This window comes from Rutilus rutilus (genome assembly GCF_951802725.1).
Source record: "Rutilus rutilus genome assembly, chromosome: 6".
In the NCBI taxonomy this organism is placed as follows: Eukaryota; Metazoa; Chordata; class Actinopteri; order Cypriniformes; family Leuciscidae; genus Rutilus; species Rutilus rutilus.
The window spans coordinates 1,370,003-1,388,100 of NC_140214.1; the positions used below are offsets into that span (position 1 = coordinate 1,370,003).

At 37.7% G+C, this 18,098-nt stretch overlaps 1 protein-coding gene across 1 annotated transcript; it reads left to right on the top strand.

Moving 5' to 3' along the window:
- The first annotated feature begins 332 nt into the window (after positions 1 to 332).
- sf3a2 (splicing factor 3a, subunit 2) lies at positions 333 to 17,167 on the top strand. The gene is made up of 8 exons (XM_084410801.1): positions 333 to 405; positions 2,934 to 3,154; positions 6,552 to 6,598; positions 6,683 to 6,792; positions 7,906 to 7,955; positions 10,002 to 10,142; positions 16,209 to 16,277; positions 16,747 to 17,167. The coding sequence occupies exons 2-8, from the start codon at positions 2,957 to 2,959 to the stop codon at positions 17,008 to 17,010; spliced, it is 879 nt and encodes a 292-aa protein (XP_084266927.1). The 5' UTR covers positions 333 to 405; positions 2,934 to 2,956; the 3' UTR covers positions 17,011 to 17,167.
- Positions 17,168 to 18,098: the final 931 nt, after the last annotated feature.

Sequence of the window (18,098 nt, forward strand, 5' to 3'; positions counted from 1 at the left end):
CGGACGGCCCGACAGCCACGAATTCTATGTGTGTGTCTATGCTTACAACCAAGAGCTGGAGGAGCTGAACACATGTGGCCGACAGAGGGCGCTGCTTTACCTCTTAAAACGTCTGTACACAAATGTTTTGAAATGTCTTTAAAATAATAATAATAACAACACAAACCCATGTTCATGTTAATTTAAATATGTGATTTAGCTGTTTTAAGTACGCATTTTCTTCTTTTAGACTTAGCACAATCATGTTGTTTTTCTAAAGAAAAAACAGTCACTTGTAATGTAGCATTGCTATTGTGCTTTTTTAAATAAAGTTGTGCGTGTCAAAATAACAGGAACAGGAAGTGCATCACTCGTCGCGCATGCGCATCACAACTGCGACGGCGGCAAGCGTGATCTGGACGTTAGGTAAAACATTTTCAAAATGAGGTTTTTGATACAAAATGATGCTTATTTTCACTTAAAACCACCAAACTGATCTCGATCTTTTAATACACTTCAAATCGTTTGTTATTATTCATTGAATGTGCAGCTTTGAAGTCAATACGGCTCGATTCAGCTCTTTTACACACTAACTATTGTCTTATACATCATTATATTTATGCATGCTTCGTTATATTGTATTTTAATTGATAAGTTAAACCGTACACGAGATCATATTGTACACTTATGCTTTTTATTATTGTTATGTTAGTTTCTTGCTTTAAATACAATCATCATTATTTAGACTATTTTACTCTCTCTCTCATTACAATCTAACAAGCTGTAACTTTCAGACTATTATATGTAAGTCTAAAATAATCATAAAGCTGTTCTTTTATTATTGGCTGTCATAATTTATGACGATTGTTTGTAACCCCATTTCAGTAAAGTATCGCGCATGAATACGTCGCTTATTTAGTTTAATTTACCTTGTTTAAAAAGTACGCTGTATATAGTATAATTATTATAGGCATTATGACTAAAATAACAGGAAACCTTTCGATAGTGTAAACAAAAGAGTTATTATTCACATTTATTCTAAGTCGTACTTCAAAACACTTCATTGTAGACAAGTAAACACTGTAAAATAAAATTAAAATGATCAATTGCACAAATAAAAACAACTGAACAAAGATATAATCAAAGTGTGTTAAGATTTTCAGGTACAGAAACTAATCAAACTGCACTTTAAAACATACATTACAAACAAAGTTATTCTGCAAGTGAATGTTTGTCTTTCTGTTGTTTGATTAGTGTTATTATAGAGACCGCATCAGTAATATTAGCCACGGATCCAATGTACTGATACACGTGTTTTCTTTCTCAACTGTTTACATTCACTACTTAAGACAATAACCGACTGTGTTTACGAGGATATTTTGACATTTTTGTGTGTATTTTAATATGACGTTAAACCATTCAAGGCTTGAGCGGACAAATACACACAAAAATGTCAAAACATCCTCGTAAACACAATCGGTTATGTCTTAAGTAGTGAATGTATTTGTATTTGTCCGCTCAAGTCTTGAATGGTTTAACATCATATTAAAAATACACACAAACTAGTCGGTCATCCGGGGACTTTTCGCCTACTGTTTATTTATTTTTTAATACTACATATTTGGACATGTTACTCTTTTAGCGTACAGTTTTTCGCACACTATATTGTAGGGAGGTATTCAATTCTTCTTCCGTACTTAAAGTTCAAACTCTTTCACTTTAAGAGATCAAGAATGCGTCATATGTTCCCTTTAACTGTGTAAAATAACACTGCGCTGTATAAATAAAATAAAATATACATTACAAATATAGTTATTCCGACAAGAACAAGTGAATATTCTCAGTCTTCTGTTGTTTGATGAGAGTTATTATAGAGACGGCTGCAGGAATATTAGGCTACTGTCCCTTTAAGAGCGAATGCACTGATCCAATATACTGTTACACGTGTGTGTTTCTCGACTGTTTACTTTCACTTAAGACATTAACGACTGTGTTTACGAGGATGTGAATGCTGTGTATTCAGACATGCTACTCTTTTAGCAAATGCTATGTACAGTAGTCAACATTATGAGGTGGATCAAAAAAGTTAATGTTGTCCTTACACAATAAAGCCCACGTATAAAGCCGTATTCGGACGGGATTAGCTTTACAGGGGTAGATGGAGTGTAATTTAACCACAGGACGTCTGTAATAATAATGGCCAATTCGCACGGGATCAGAGATCTCAGTAAACTAGCAGAAGTGGGAGAGTAACTCGATTTACACACCGCCGTCACTCCTGTCGTCATGTGTGTGTTACGCTGCTTCCTGATATCACGTGCGCCTATATACATATATATAAAACTGTTATGTCCGGTCGAACGGTGTATTAATTAACTTCAGATTGGATTGTGTTGGTAATAGGCACTTGCCTAACGCTAAAAGATGTTTCGTGCCTCTAGCGAGTGCTGTCGATCTCTCTGATCTAATGGTGTGTGTGAAACACTTGAGTTTTGCCACAGACTCGTCCCAGCGTCTAGAACGCAACTGATGCTTTTTAAAGCGCCTCCATACTTGGAAAAACCGTGGAAAACTACTTTTAAACAGGAAATTACTTTATATTTACGTACATGTACAGCGGGTCTATTCGCATGGGATTAGTGTCACCTGAGGTCATTTTTCCGGACCTTTTTACTGAAGGTAAAAGTCGCCGTAATCTTTACTGACATTGTCCGTCATGATGAATCAAACACGAGAGTCATCCGAATCAATGTGAATCAAACACGAGAGTTAAACGAATCAACATGAATCAAAAACGAGTCATGATGAATCAAACACGAGAGTCATCCGAATCAATGTGAATCAATTCATATTCGATTCCTCCCCTACTTAAAGTTCAAACTCTTTCACTTTAAGAGATCAAGAATGCATCATATGTCCCCTTTAACCCTTTCCCTGTCCGCTGGCTTCCGCAGGAGTTGTGTGAGGATCTGCCATCATGGATTTCCAGCACAGAGCCGGAGGGAAGACGGGCAGCGGCGGAGTCGCGTCGTCGTCCGAGAGCAACCGAGACCGGCGGGAACGACTGCGACAGCTCGCGCTCGAGACCATAGACATCAACAAAGATCCGTACTTCATGAAAAACCACCTGGGGTCTTACGAGTGTAAACTGTGTCTCACGCTTCACAATAATGAGGTAACATTAATGCACTTTATAAACACGAATGTTTGAAAGGGTTCGTTCACCCAAAACTATAATCTCTGTCAGTGATTCCTCTCCCTCATGTTCTTCAACCCCGTCAGACTCTCGTTCATCTTCAGAACACTAATGAAGATGTTTCTGATTAAATCTGAGAGCTGTCTCGCTCCTCCATAGGCTTCTCTGTTACTGAAACTTCCCGGTCCAGAAAGTTAGTTTTAAAATAGTCCAGTGACTACAGCGGCTCAACCTTAAGTTTATCAAGCGACGAGAATACTTTTAGTGCGGAAAATAACAACTTTATTCAACTCTTCATGTTGTTCTGTGTTTCTCTGAGTGAGTTCATGTAGTGTATCAGCGCAGCGCTTCTGGGTCGTACGTCAGAACGGAGGCTCACTATTGGCTGACACCGGTCATGTGTGATGATGCGTGTGATGCTGGGTAAAAAAGATCGATTTCTCGATTTTAATCCATTCTCATTTTTACGAAGCGATATCGATTCTTAAATCCCAAGAATCGATTAGTCATCCTGTTTTCAGCTGATGAATGAATGTAACATTGTAGCGCATCCCATCCAATCAATCACAATAATCTTTGTGTTTTGTTACTATTGATATAAAACAAAGTCTCAGATTTCAAATTATGTCCATTTTCTTACGAGATTCATAAACATAAATAGCGTTTTGTCGCTGTGGCGTGAGATCGCTCTGGCTCAGCTCTAGAGAAGCACGTGATCTTCTCTTCCGCCTTTATAACACCAGTTACAGCGCGAGATAAACATGAATGAGCTTCTGAAAGTGTGTTAAAAGATAGAGTACAACTTATCGAAGTCCGTATCATGTGACATGGAGTCGCTCAGTGTTTCAACCGTGGAAAGACGTCAGTAAAACAGCTTGTAAACAATGTCATGTAACGTCACATTTACCTCAGAAAAACCATATCCAGTGGCCATAAACTCGTCAGTCAGCTAGAACAATTAACTAGAGAGGAGCATTCTACTAAGTATATGCACCATATTACATATTCATTATCATTTTTAATGTTCTTCAATATTTAATGCATGTTTGAATAGGGCTGGGTATCGTTTAAAAAATTTCGATACCAATACCGATACCGATACCTTGATTTCGATACCGGTTCCTGATCGATACTTTTTTCGATACCAATTTTATGAAATCCATTTTAACAAGATTACATAACACATTACCTCAGAAAAACTTTGGTTTTATTTTTTCAGTTTGACTCATGCTCCTTAGTCAGTGCACAAAGGAACAAAAAAAGCACAAAGGAACAAAATATTCCTTATACATATACATAAGGTACAAAATATTTTTTTTTATAAAGAGCTCATGCTCACCAAAGCTGAATTTATTTCATCAAAAATACAGTAAAACTTGTAATATTGTGGAATAGTATTACAATTTAAAATCTTATTTGAATATATTTCAAAATGTAATTTATTCCTGTGTTGTCAAAGCTGAAATATGAAAACAGTTTTTGGAAGGTCATTTTTGATCATTTTAATGCATGCTTACTGAAAAAAAATTCGGACCAACACGTTTTTGAACGGCAGTGTACATTCAGTAGGTCATTATTGCAATATAAACACAGTCAGAGTGATCAACAAGGTATCTCTTCATTTACCAGTCGAAGACGCAGCAACTTTCTGCTCTTATGTTTACTCCGTGCACTGTCAAGGGCTTCATCATATCTGTCGCGGTACCGTCTTTGCAGCCATTATTTTACCACAAATACTGCATCGCACGCTGTTGGCATCGAGCCTAGAGAAATGTAGCCACACTTTTGATCGACTTTTCCACATCTTTAGGGTATTGTGAGTGTGTGTGCTTGCGTGTCATTGAGTATGTGCGCGAGTTTGTGTGTGTGTGCTCGCGTCCATAGGCTCGCGTCTCATGAGAATGTGCGTGGACAGTTTGTGTGCGCGCGCGCGTCTCATAAGAGTATGTGCGGAGAGTTCCGCGCGTCTCGTGTGTGTAGAGTTTGCGTGTATGTGCGTGAGCGAATTTAGGCGTGTCGTTGTGCATTTCATATATATTTGTTTGAGCACTGACGTTGACGAGTTAAACCCTTAGGTATCGAAATCTGGTACCGAAAAACAAGTCATTTTTCGATACTCGATAGTATCGAGGCAATTCGGTCGGTACCTAAAAAGTATCGAACTCGGTACCCAGCCCTATGTTTGAATAAATCTGGAAAGTTTTTTATGACAGCCACCATCTAAATTTTTATATACCGTATTTTCCGCACTATAAGGCGCACTGGATTATAAGGCGCACCTTCAATGAATGGCCTATTTTAGAACTGTTTTCATATATAGGGCGCACCGGATTATAAGGCGCATATAGAATAGAAGATACTGCAGTCAAACGTTTGACGGGGTTTGCGTTATGCAGTGGTCACCAACCTTTTCAAGCCTAAGATCACATCCAAAGTCCAAATGTAAACCAAGATACCTTGTTTATACTCGACGCGTCCGCATGAGCGCGAAGTTAATAAAAAAAAAATATCCGTCTGTTCGGGCAGATTCGGCTTAACAGCGCGCGCGCCTCTGAATCCGAAGATGCATGACTTTGAGCCGAATCTGCCCGAGCAGACGGATATTAGTAGTACATCTCATCACACCGGCACCCAGTTTGCGCGTCTAAATCAGTTATATGGTCTGGTGTTCAGTCTAAAACAAAACAGTTGCGTCAAGTATAAATGCCTCGTCTGTTTGGGGAGTTGCGCGCGCAGTCAGCGGAGGCTCGCGCTCCGGTGTCAGGCGAAAGTATAAACAAGGTTTAAGTCAGCGGTTGTTTAACAGACGTTAACATAAGGCGCCAGATCCATATATAAGGCGCTCCGGATTATAAGGCGCACTGTCGTTTTTTGAAAAAAAATAAAGGCTTTTAAGTGCGCCTAATAGTGCGGAAAATACGGTAATTTCATATAGGCTAACTTTATTATTATAAAAATAAATAAAAGTGTATTTTAAGTGTTTGTATACAAATCAGTTAATTTTTACCTTCAATATTACAGTAGGCTTATGAAGCCTGTAGACTCCCATAGTTAACAGCATTAGTGAAGAGATTTGTTTTCCTTGAGAAAATTTGCCATGTGTTGTCCCTGATATCCAGAATAATCAATATCGAATCGAATCGTAATCGAAATGGAATCGCTTGTGAATCGAAATCGAATCGAATTGTGAAATTTGTGTCAGTACCCAGCCCTAGCCAATAGTGAGCCTCCGTTCTGACGTACAACCCAGAAGCGCTCAGAGGCTCACACAGAAGACCATGAAGAGTTTTAGTTTTTTTTTAACGAACCCTTTAATGCGCTTTATGAACACGAATGTTTCGTTAAATGTGAATTGTTTGTGATGTTTCTCTTGTAGGGAAGTTACCTCGCTCACACACAGGGCAAAAAGCATCAGTCTAACCTGTAAGTGCAGCATTCACACACACACGATTATTAACAGGACGATGAGCAGGAGCTTATCGTGTCGTCTGTGCTCTTCTTTTCTAGCGCGAGACGAGCCGCTAAAGAAGCAAAAGAAGCTCCGGCTCAACCGGCTCCAGAGAAGGTCAAGGTTGAAGTGAAGAAGTTTGTCAAGATTGGCAGGCCGGGTTATAAAGGTATGACACTGAGCCTTATTCAGGGTTTCCGCCGGGCATTAAAAAGCATTAAAGGTCATTAAATGGATTTTTTTGCTAAATTAAGGCCTTAAATGGCATTAAAACGCATTAAATTTGAATCCTACAGGCATTACAATTTTTTTTTATATAGTTTTGAAGAAAATTTTATATTATCAATTTATTTTAATATAGCCTTCATGATTAATCACTTTTATTTGGTGTCGCAAAATGTGTACGTATGTGTAAATATACTGTCTTTATGTTGGTTCTGCATTAATCTGGAGATTAACTGTGAAATTAATACATTATAAAATATATAAACTAAATATAAACCTACAAAAATGTAAGTGTTTTTAATCACGTTAATCTCAGAGTTTTATTTATTTATTAATCGAGGTCTTTTTAATCGATTGACAGCACATAAAAATAAATATATGGCATTAAATTAAATGTGAAGATGCCTGCAGAAACCCCGTTATTTATAAAACATACGATTATGATTGATTTCCGGTCAACGTTTAATCCGGTTCGTTTGCTTTATAGACGTTTCTCATTCTGAAATATCGCAGATGTATATCGTGATATGCATATCGCAACAGCTTGCAATAACTGGGGTCATGAACTAAAGACAGAGAGAAAATCACTGACTCTCGGCTGAATAACTTCTGTAGCTTTAATAAGAATCAGGATATATTTAATCCATACAGTGAAAACTAAGCTTTTACATTTGATTGAGTTTCTGTTGTTTAATAACCCTAATGTAGGATAACCTGAACCCCTGAACCCCACTGATGTTAAAATAACACTTCTTTTATACAGTAAAACACTGATGTTCACTGTCAGAAGCTGTAGGAATGTGTTCTTGTTACGAAAAGAAAGTGAAACACGCATGTAGGATGTGTAATATTAAAGATAATTTAAGTTTATTTTACACACTTTATGTATTATCGTATCAAATATCGCATTATTTAATGAGTTATTGCATATTGCATTTTTCTTAAACTTTACCTGATGCAAACACAAGACTTTGATCAAATGTATGTGATTACGCTCACAGTTGTTGCAACCATAATAACAAGTGTGCCTATTTTTATTTTATTTTTTTACCCATAGTAACAAAACAAAGGGATCCGGAGGTGGGACAGCAGAGTCTGCTTTTCCAGGTAATTCCAGTGGCCTGTTGCATAAACTGCTTTGACTACTAATCTTAAAAGTGTTTTCTTCAAGACTTCATAGCTGGTCAAACTAGTTGTAACCCTTGTGCTGTGTTAAAACTTGTGGTGTTCCCACTCAAAAATGACCGGCCTACAAAAAAATAGCTTATAAATCTCTCGTTATGCATCATCACCAAATATTGGATTCAATCTTTTTGTAAACTTGTTTTCTTTCAATTAGAACCAGTTTTATATATTTTTTGGGAATTGATCGATTGTAGGCCTTATTTATCTGAGCTTATGACCTCAGTTTCTGAGTGAAAAAAGCATTATTTGTGGATAATTTTGTAAATTTTACATATAATACGGAAATAAATTACTCTGTTTATCACACAATTGTGCTTTAAGGTTTAACCAGGAAATTTGTTTTGAAATGCTTTTATTTTGTACAAAATGACACAAAGTCACACTTGAGATGTTCCGGGTCAAAAATGACCGGCCTACAAAAAATAGCTTATAAATCTCTCGTTATGCTACATCATCACCAAATATTGGATTCAATCTTTTTGTCAGCTTGTTTTCTTTCAATTAAGACCAGTTTGGGATTTATTTTTGGAACTGATAAATCGTTTCTTTTTTTTGTCTCCCCCATTCATTTCCAATGGGCAGTCATTTTTGACCAATATAAGCTCAGATAAATAAGGCCTACGATCAATCAGTTTCAAAAATAAATACAAAACCTGTCATAATTTAAAGAAAACAAGTTGACAAAAAGATTGAATCCAATATTTGGTGGTAAAATAGCATAACATATTTATAAGCTATTTTTTTGTAAGCCAGTCATTTTTGACCCGGAACATCTCAAGTGTGACTTTGTGCCATTTTGTACAGAGTAAAAGCATTTCAAAACAAATTTCTTGGTTAAACCTTAAAGCACACTAGTGTGATAAACAGTGCTTTTTTTTCATATTTTATGTAAAATTTACAAAATGATCCACAAATAAAAAAATTTTGAGGTCATAAGCTCAGATAAATAAGGCCTACGATCGATCAATTCCAAAAAGAAATATAAAACTGGTCCTAATTGAAAGAAAACAAGTTTACATAAAGATTTCATCAAATATTTGGTAGTGATATTGCTTAATTTGAGATTTATGAGCAACTTTTTGTAGACCGGTCATTTTTGACCCGGGAACATCACAAATGTTACAATGTGGGGGAAAAAAACAACAACAACAAATTACAAATATTAATTTTTTTGGGAAGTTGTCAGACTCTGGGTGAGTAAAGTCAGTACGTTTTATTCCAATGCAATTACATTAAGGAGCATTTTCAGAGATGGGAATAACACAACATAAGGGTTACCTTTACTTTCAACAAAGTAGTTCACACTAGTTTACTCAGTATAGTGGCTAAGTTTATGCAGCTGTTCCCAGTCGTTCCTGTGAGAAACTGGAGGTTTGGGTCTCTCAACGCTCTGATATTCAAGAGCCATCTGCAAAGATAAAGGTGCAGTGTGTAATATTTAGGAGGATCTGTTGACACAAACGCAATATAATATACATAACTGTGTTTTCAGTGGTGTATAAAGACCTTACATAATGAACCGTTATGTGTTTATTAGCTTAGAATGAGCATTTCTCTCTACACACGCCGCGGGTCCGCTTACATCCACGTTTCTATGGTGGCCCTGAACGGACAAACGTGTTTCATCACTATGTTGTTCTTCATGATAAGAAGCTTCAGCTAAAGTCAGCGGATAAAACACTGACACAATGATGAACAAGTCACAATAATATTCGTAATAACATACGATTTTACTGAATAATCAAGTAAACCTAATTTCTTAATTGATCTCTGTAAAGAAACCTCATTGTTTAACAGCTACTCTCTGCTGTCTCAGACGACGACATCACTTCCTGTCGGCCACCGTAACTTCTGTTGGATGCAGTTCACAAACTCACCACTAGATGCACTAAAACTTACACACTGCACCTTTAATGTTTTGCTCCTGCAAACCTTCATTGACGACAGAACCGGGTCCTTGTTTTTCAGATTGATTACCCAGAGATCGCAGAAGGCATCGGGCCGAGGCATCGCTTCATGTCCGCGTACGAGCAGAGAATCGAGCCTCCAGACCGCCGCTGGCAGTATCTGCTGTTCGCCGCTGAACCGTATGAAACCATCGCATTCAAGGTCAGTCCAACAACACATCCGTCTCGTGACACAAGGAGCGATGAACTACAGTCGTCAAAATTTCACTGCAAAAGATTATAGTCTTAGTATTTTTGTCTTGTTTCCAGTCTGAATATCTAAAAATTCTTTAATCAAAATGCATTTACTAGATGAGTAAAATGCTTAAGATATTATGTCTTGTTTTCTGCTGGAAAAAATCCAAATGAAGTGAGTTTTTGCTTAAGGCGAGACACTACAGGTGAATAGGGTAAAATGTTTAACTAGCAGATATCACCATGAAACTTTCCCAGTTGATTTCCTACATTAAGATGAGAAAAAAAATGTATTACAAGTTTTCTGTAATTTAATGTTTAAATATGCAAATTAGGCAATATCTAATTAAATATGTGCTAATTTGCATATATTTTAAAAAACAAAATCTGTGTTTTGGATAAAGGGTTAAAAATGATTTTTTCATTGTGTTCACATATTAGATGGGAAAAAAATTACAGAGGGATTTATGGAGATCTACTTCTGTTATCCTGTAAATCAGAAAATACTGTCAATAGCCTTAAAAAAATTATTTTCGCCATGTTTTTTGGAATAAAATATTATATAAATCAGGCTAGGAATAATATATTTACAAATCCCTCTGTAAATGTCTTCATAATATAACTAGGTACAAGACTGGGAAGTGTGGTGTATATCGGTGCTACTGAAGTGGAGATTTCGGACTTGGAGAATGAGGGAAAAGTCATTATGAGAAAACAGGCTTTAAAGATTTATCATCAGCCAATGAGATTGCGCATTCAGCCCTTTTACTTTCACGATTGGTTGCTGATAAAAAGGAAATGACCATATTTGGATCCGACAGCATTGTACAGGAGAGAGAGAGCTTTCCAGCGGTGTGTGTGATGACAGGGAGCAGACAGAGATCGCGGAGCGATGATTAAGAACGACAACTTCTGTTGAATTTAGGAGAAATCTACAGACGCAAACAGACAAAGTGCAGTAAAATAAAGACCTAAATGTGTATTTCACACTTTTTTTCACCACAAGTCTGAAAGAAGACGTGCTATTGAAGACAAATATCCAGAAATCTCAAAATTGACCAGTGAAAAAAAAACCTATGTTTTTGCCTGCCGTGTCTCGCCTTAAAACAAGCAAAATGATCTGCCAGAGGGGAGAAAAATAGTCTTGTATCTGTTTGAATTAATATTATTTTTCTGACCCCATTGGCAGATCATTTTGCTTGTTTTAAGCAAAAACTCACTTCATTTCGATTTCTCCCCCAGAAAACAAGACATAATATCTAATGGCATTTCACTACTTTAGTAAATCCATCTTGATGGGACAACTTTGATGAACTTTTTTGATCCACTTCAAATGTTGACTACTGTAGTTTAATCATTAGATTTAGCATTAGATTTGTTGTCAGTGTTGGGGAAAGTTACTTTTAAAAACGAATGCGTTACGATATTGCCCTAGAAAAGTAACTAATTGCATTACTTGGTTATTTTTTTTATGGAAAGTAATGCATTATGCTAATTTTGTGTTACGTTTCTCACCTGGGCTGGGCTGGGCTTGCTCGTTTGTTTTTTAATAACAAAAAAAGTTCTATATTTGGCCAATGCAAAGGCCATTCCACATCAGAAGTGAGCTGAACGAGCCTCATGATGAAGGACCTGTACAGTAGAGGTCGATAAATGGGAAAACTTGCCTTACTTGTTTGAAAAAGTAGCACGATATTGGAAAAAACTGTACAGATATTGAATAATCAAATGTAAAATAACACTGCATAGTCTCTTTTAAATATAATGAATATTTGTTAAAGCTACAGAAGTGATTTTCTCTTTGTATTTTGTTGTTTGTTTAAGATTAATGACACAGACGGCTGCAGGAATATTAGGCTGCTGTCCCTTTAAGACCGAATGCACTGATCCAATATACTGATGCGCATCCGCTTTCTTCCTCAGTTGTTTACGTTCACGTTAGCCATACACCTAACCATTCAAGCCATTCTGTGTTCGTTCACGTTAGCCATACACCTAACCATTCAAGCCATTCTGTGTTCGTTCACGTTAGCCATACACCTAACCATTCAAGCCATTCTGTGTTCGTTCACGTTAGCCATACACCTAACCATTCAAGCCATTCTGTGTTCGTTCACGTTAGCCATACCCCTAACCATTCAAGCCATTCTGTGTTCGTTCACGTTAGCCATACCCCTAACCATTCAAGCCATTCTGTGTTCGTTCACGTTAGCCATACACCTAACCATTCAAGCCATTCTGTGTTCGTTCACGTTAGCCATACACCTAACCATTCAAGCCATTCTGTGTTCGTTCACGTTAGCCATACACCTAACCATTCAAGCCATTCTGTGTTCGTTCACGTTAGCCATACCCCTAACCATTCAAGCCATTCTGTGTTCGTTCACGTTAGCCATACACCTAACCATTCAAGCCATTCTGTGTTCGTTCACGTTAGCCATACACCTAACCATTCAAGCCATTCTGTGTTCGTTCACGTTAGCCATACACCTAACCATTCAAGCCATTCTGTGTTCGTTCACGTTAGCCATACCCCTAACCATTCAAGCCATTCTGTGTTCGTTCACGTTAGCCATACACCTAACCATTCAAGCCATTCTGTGTTCGTTCACGTTAGCCATACCCCTAACCATTCAAGCCATTCTGTGTTCGTTCACGTTAGCCATACACCTAACCATTCAAGCCATTCTGTGTTCGTTCACGTTAGCCATACCCCTAACCATTCAAGCCATTCTGTGTTCGTTCACGTTAGCCATACACCTAACCATTCAAGCCATTCTGTGTTCGTTCACGTTAGCCATACACCTAACCATTCAAGCCATTCTGTGTTCGTTCACGTTAGCCATACACCTAACCATTCAAGCCATTCTGTGTTCGTTCACGTTAGCCATACCCCTAACCATTCAAGCCATTCTGTGTTCGTTCACGTTAGCCATACACCTAACCATTCAAGCCATTCTGTGTTCGTTCACGTTAGCCATACACCTAACCATTCAAGCCATTCTGTGTTCGTTCACGTTAGCCATACCCCTAACCATTCAAGCCATTCTGTGTTCGTTCACGTTAGCCATACACCTAACCATTCAAGCCATTCTGTGTTCGTTCACGTTAGCCATACCCCTAACCATTCAAGCCATTCTGTGTTCGTTCACGTTAGCCATACACCTAACCATTCAAGCCATTCTGTGTTCGTTCACGTTAGCCATACACCTAACCATTCAAGCCATTCTGTGTTCGTTCACGTTAGCCATACACCTAACCATTCAAGCCATTCTGTGTTCGTTCACGTTAGCCATACCCCTAACCATTCAAGCCATTCTGTGTTCGTTCACGTTAGCCATACCCCTAACCATTCAAGCCATTCTGTGTTCGTTCACGTTAGCCATACACCTAACCATTCAAGCCATTCTGTGTTCGTTCACGTTAGCCATACACCTAACCATTCAAGCCATTCTGTGTTCGTTCACGTTAGCCATACCCCTAACCATTCAAGCCATTCTGTGTTCGTTCACGTTAGCCATACACCTAACCATTCAAGCCATTCTGTGTTCGTTCACGTTAGCCATACACCTAACCATTCAAGCCATTCTGTGTTCGTTCACGTTAGCCATACACCTAACCATTCAAGCCATTCTGTGTTCGTTCACGTTAGCCATACCCCTAACCATTCAAGCCATTCTGTGTTCGTTCACGTTAGCCATACACCTAACCATTCAAGCCATTCTGTGTTCGTTCACGTTAGCCATACCCCTAACCATTCAAGCCATTCTGTGTTCGTTCACGTTAGCCATACCCCTAACCATTCAAGCCATTCTGTGTTCGTTCACGTTAGCCATACCCCTAACCATTCAAGCCATTCTGTGTTCGTTCACGTTAGCCATACCCCTAACCATTCAAGCCATTCTGTGTTCGTTCACGTTAGCCATACACCTAACCATTCAAGCCATTCTGTGTTCGTTCACGTTAGCCATACACCTAACCATTCAAGCCATTCTGTGTTCGTTCACGTTAGCCATACCCCTAACCATTCAAGCCATTCTGTGTTCGTTCACGTTAGCCATACACCTAACCATTCAAGCCATTCTGTGTTCGTTCACGTTAGCCATACACCTAACCATTCAAGCCATTCTGTGTTCGTTCACGTTAGCCATACCCCTAACCATTCAAGCCATTCTGTGTTCGTTCACGTTAGCCATACCCCTAACCATTCAAGCCATTCTGTGTTCGTTCACGTTAGCCATACCCCTAACCATTCAAGCCATTCTGTGTTCGTTCACGTTAGCCATACCCCTAACCATTCAAGCCATTCTGTGTTCGTTCACGTTAGCCATACACCTAACCATTCAAGCCATTCTGTGTTCGTTCACGTTAGCCATACCCCTAACCATTCAAGCCATTCTGTGTTCGTTCACGTTAGCCATACACCTAACCATTCAAGCCATTCTGTGTTCGTTCACGTTAGCCATACACCTAACCATTCAAGCCATTCTGTGTTCGTTCACGTTAGCCATACCCCTAACCATTCAAGCCATTCTGTGTTCGTTCACGTTAGCCATACCCCTAACCATTCAAGCCATTCTGTGTTCGTTCACGTTAGCCATACACCTAACCATTCAAGCCATTCTGTGTTCGTTCACGTTAGCCATACACCTAACCATTCAAGCCATTCTGTGTTCGTTCACGTTAGCCATACCCCTAACCATTCAAGCCATTCTGTGTTCGTTCACGTTAGCCATACACCTAACCATTCAAGCCATTCTGTGTTCGTTCACGTTAGCCATACACCTAACCATTCAAGCCATTCTGTGTTCGTTCATGTTAGCCATACACCTAACCATTCAAGCCATTCTGTGTTCGTTCACGTTAGCCATACACCTAACCATTCAAGCCATTCTGTGTTCGTTCACGTTAGCCATACCCCTAACCATTCAAGCCATTCTGTGTTCGTTCACGTTAGCCATACACCTAACCATTCAAGCCATTCTGTGTTTGAGGATACTCAGAGGCATTTTGACAATTGTGTGTGTATTTGTCCGTTCAAACGCAAATAGACGCGTAAGAGAATGGATTTCGGTGTTCACTAATTGAGTTCTTTCGCGTCTTTATGCTTTATCTTTATGAACTGGCAGGAGCTAAAACACGCGCAAACGATAAACTTTCGCTCTATGATGGTTAAAGTAATGCGTTGCTTTACTCAAGTTACTTTAAAAAGTAATCTAATCACGTGACTCAAGTTACTTTAAAAAGTAATCTAATCACGTGACTCAAGTTACTTTAAAAAGTAATCTAATCACGTGACTCAAGTTACTTTAAAAAGTAATCTAATCACGTGACTCAAGTTACTTTAAAAAGTAATCTAATCACGTGACTCAAGTTACTTTAAAAAGTAATCTAATCACGTGACTCAAGTTACTTGTAATGCGTTTCCCAAACACTGTTTGTTGTGATGTGTAAAGTGTCACCGGCCCTATCAAAGTGTCCAAATGTTTTTAATTTATTAATTAAATTTTTCAGTTTTTTTATACTATTAAAAAGTGATCAGTTGTAGACCTGAAATACTGATTTGAGTGGTGGTTGTTATTGTTATATTAAGAATAAAGAAAGAAAAATATATTTTTCAATCTTATTTTTTTTATAATCTTTTTTAAAATTACATGTTTTTAGAATTTTATGTGGAATTTTACATGTATATTTTCTGAAAGTTTCCGTTGAGGAAAAAAGAGTCCATTACAATGTCCAAAGCAATCGTTCTGGCAACAATATTACGTTTTTTCATGAAAGAAAAAAGCGGGAATCTGTTGATTGACACCCGAAAGTAACAACAAGATCAGTTATTTCTATAGAATTCAATATAAAAACGTATGTTATCATTTTCTTATTTAGTCTTTAAATGTCTTATTTTGTGTTAAAATAAGCAGCAATGTGTTTAACAAGAAGACACACAATGGCATTTAAATAATAATTCATCTAGGTATGTTTTAAAAACAGGATTGAACATGAGTTTCTGATGTTATTGCTACTGTCATATTTTCAGGTGCCCAGTCGAGAGATCGATAAAGCCGAGACTCGCTTCTGGACACACTGGAATAGGGAAACGAAACAGGTGAGGATGGATGGAAAAAAGATTTTTGATGATCTTAGTATCAAATAAAGATCCATCGCTTTTTTCCTCATGCCAGAGTCCAGTATCTCTTAACCATGTTTGATTAAATTGTTATGGTTTAAGTTCTCTTAGGAAATTATATCACTCGGCAAACACTTTAGAAGAATCTTCCTAATGTACTCCCTATAGGGTTAGAGTAGTAGGATTAGGGTTTGGTTGAGGGTTAGTTGCATGTAATTATGCATAATTTACTGTTATTACTACGGTAAGTACATGTAACATGTAAAATAAAGTGTTACCAAATTTTTTTTTTTTTTGGTAACACTTTACGATAAGGTTTCATTAAGGTAAATACATTAGTTATTACTTATTACTCGCCATGAAATTTCTTAAAGTGTTTGCACACCAATCCAAACATCTCTATTTCCTAAACGCTTAACCTCTCCTCCTCCTCCTCCTCCTCTTCCAGTTCTTCCTGCAGTTCCACTTTAAGATGGAGAAAGCTCTGGCGGCTCCTCAGGGCCCGTCGGCCGGCGTGAAGCGTCCCCCGTCTCTGATCACGGGCCTCGGGCCTCGGTCCCTCAACGACTCCATGCCGCCTCCACCCGGAGGGATCCCGGGAATGCCCCCCCTGCCCCCCGGAGCCCCCCACCCGCACCACATGCCCCCGCAGATGCCCCTGCCCCCCCACCTCAGGCCCCCGCTGCCCTCCGACGGCATGCATAACCTCTGAGGGTTTATTACGTGGACTCGATTGCAAACCAGCGTTTCATGTGTTTAACCCTCAGAACATGTAGTTTTGTACATCTCACTGCTCCTGTCCAATGATTGACTGTCCAAATGTTTTTTTTTTTTTTTTTTTTTATTATTAAAGTCAACATGAAACAGAAGTTGCACTAGTCTTTTCTTCCCTGTTTTGACGTACACTACCGTTCAGAAGTTTGGGGTCAGTAAGATTTTTAATGTTTTTAAAAGAAGTCTCTTCTGCTCACCAAAGCTGCATTTATTTGATTAAAAACAATAAAAAAAAAAAACAGTAATATTGTGAAATATTTAAAATGACTGTTTTCTATTTTAATATATTTTAAAGTGTAATTTATTCCTGTGATCAAAGCTGAATGTTCAGCATCATTACTCCAGTCTTCAGTGTCATATGATCCTTCACAAATCACTCTAATATGATGATTTGATGCTCAAGAAACATTCATTATTATTATCAATGTTGAAAACAGTAAAAAAAAATCAAAATTATTTGATGAATAGAAAGTTCAAAAGAACAGCATTTATTTAAAATAGAATATTTTCTAACATTATAAATGTCTTTACTGTCACTTTTGATCAGTTTAACTCATCCTTGATGAATAAAAGTATTGATTTATTTTATTTCTTTCCCCCAAAAATAAAGTTAAAATTCTTACTGACCCCAAACTTGTGAACGGCAGTGTTTAATGTTACAAAAGCTTTAGATTTCAGATAAATGCTGTTCTTTTGAACTTTCTATTCATCAAAGCATCATGAAATAAAAATTAAAAAAACTGTTTTCCACACTGATAATAATCATAAATGTTTCTTGAGCATCAAATCATCATATTAGAGTGTTTTCTGAAGGATCATGTGACACTGAAGACTGGAGTAATGATGCTGAACATTCAGCTTTGATCACAGGATATAAATTACAGTTTAAAATATATTAAAATAGAAAACAGTCATTTTAAATTGTCATAATATTTCACAATATTACTGAGGTTTTTTTTAATTGTTTTTTTTTTTATCAAATAAATGCAGCTTTGGTGAGCAGAAGAGACTTCTTTTAAAAACATT

Bases quoted from the DNA above. Each gene is read 5' to 3' on its own strand.
- sf3a2 (XM_084410801.1), top strand. From the start codon at position 2,957: ATGGATTTCCAGCACAGAGCCGGAGGGAAGACGGGCAGCGGCGGAGTC. The intron at 6,793-7,905 runs GTATGACACTGA...TTTTACCCATAG, and splicing joins TGGCAGGCCGGGTTATAAAG to TAACAAAACAAAGGGATCCG. The intron at 10,143-16,208 runs GTCAGTCCAACA...TCATATTTTCAG, and splicing joins ATGAAACCATCGCATTCAAG to GTGCCCAGTCGAGAGATCGA.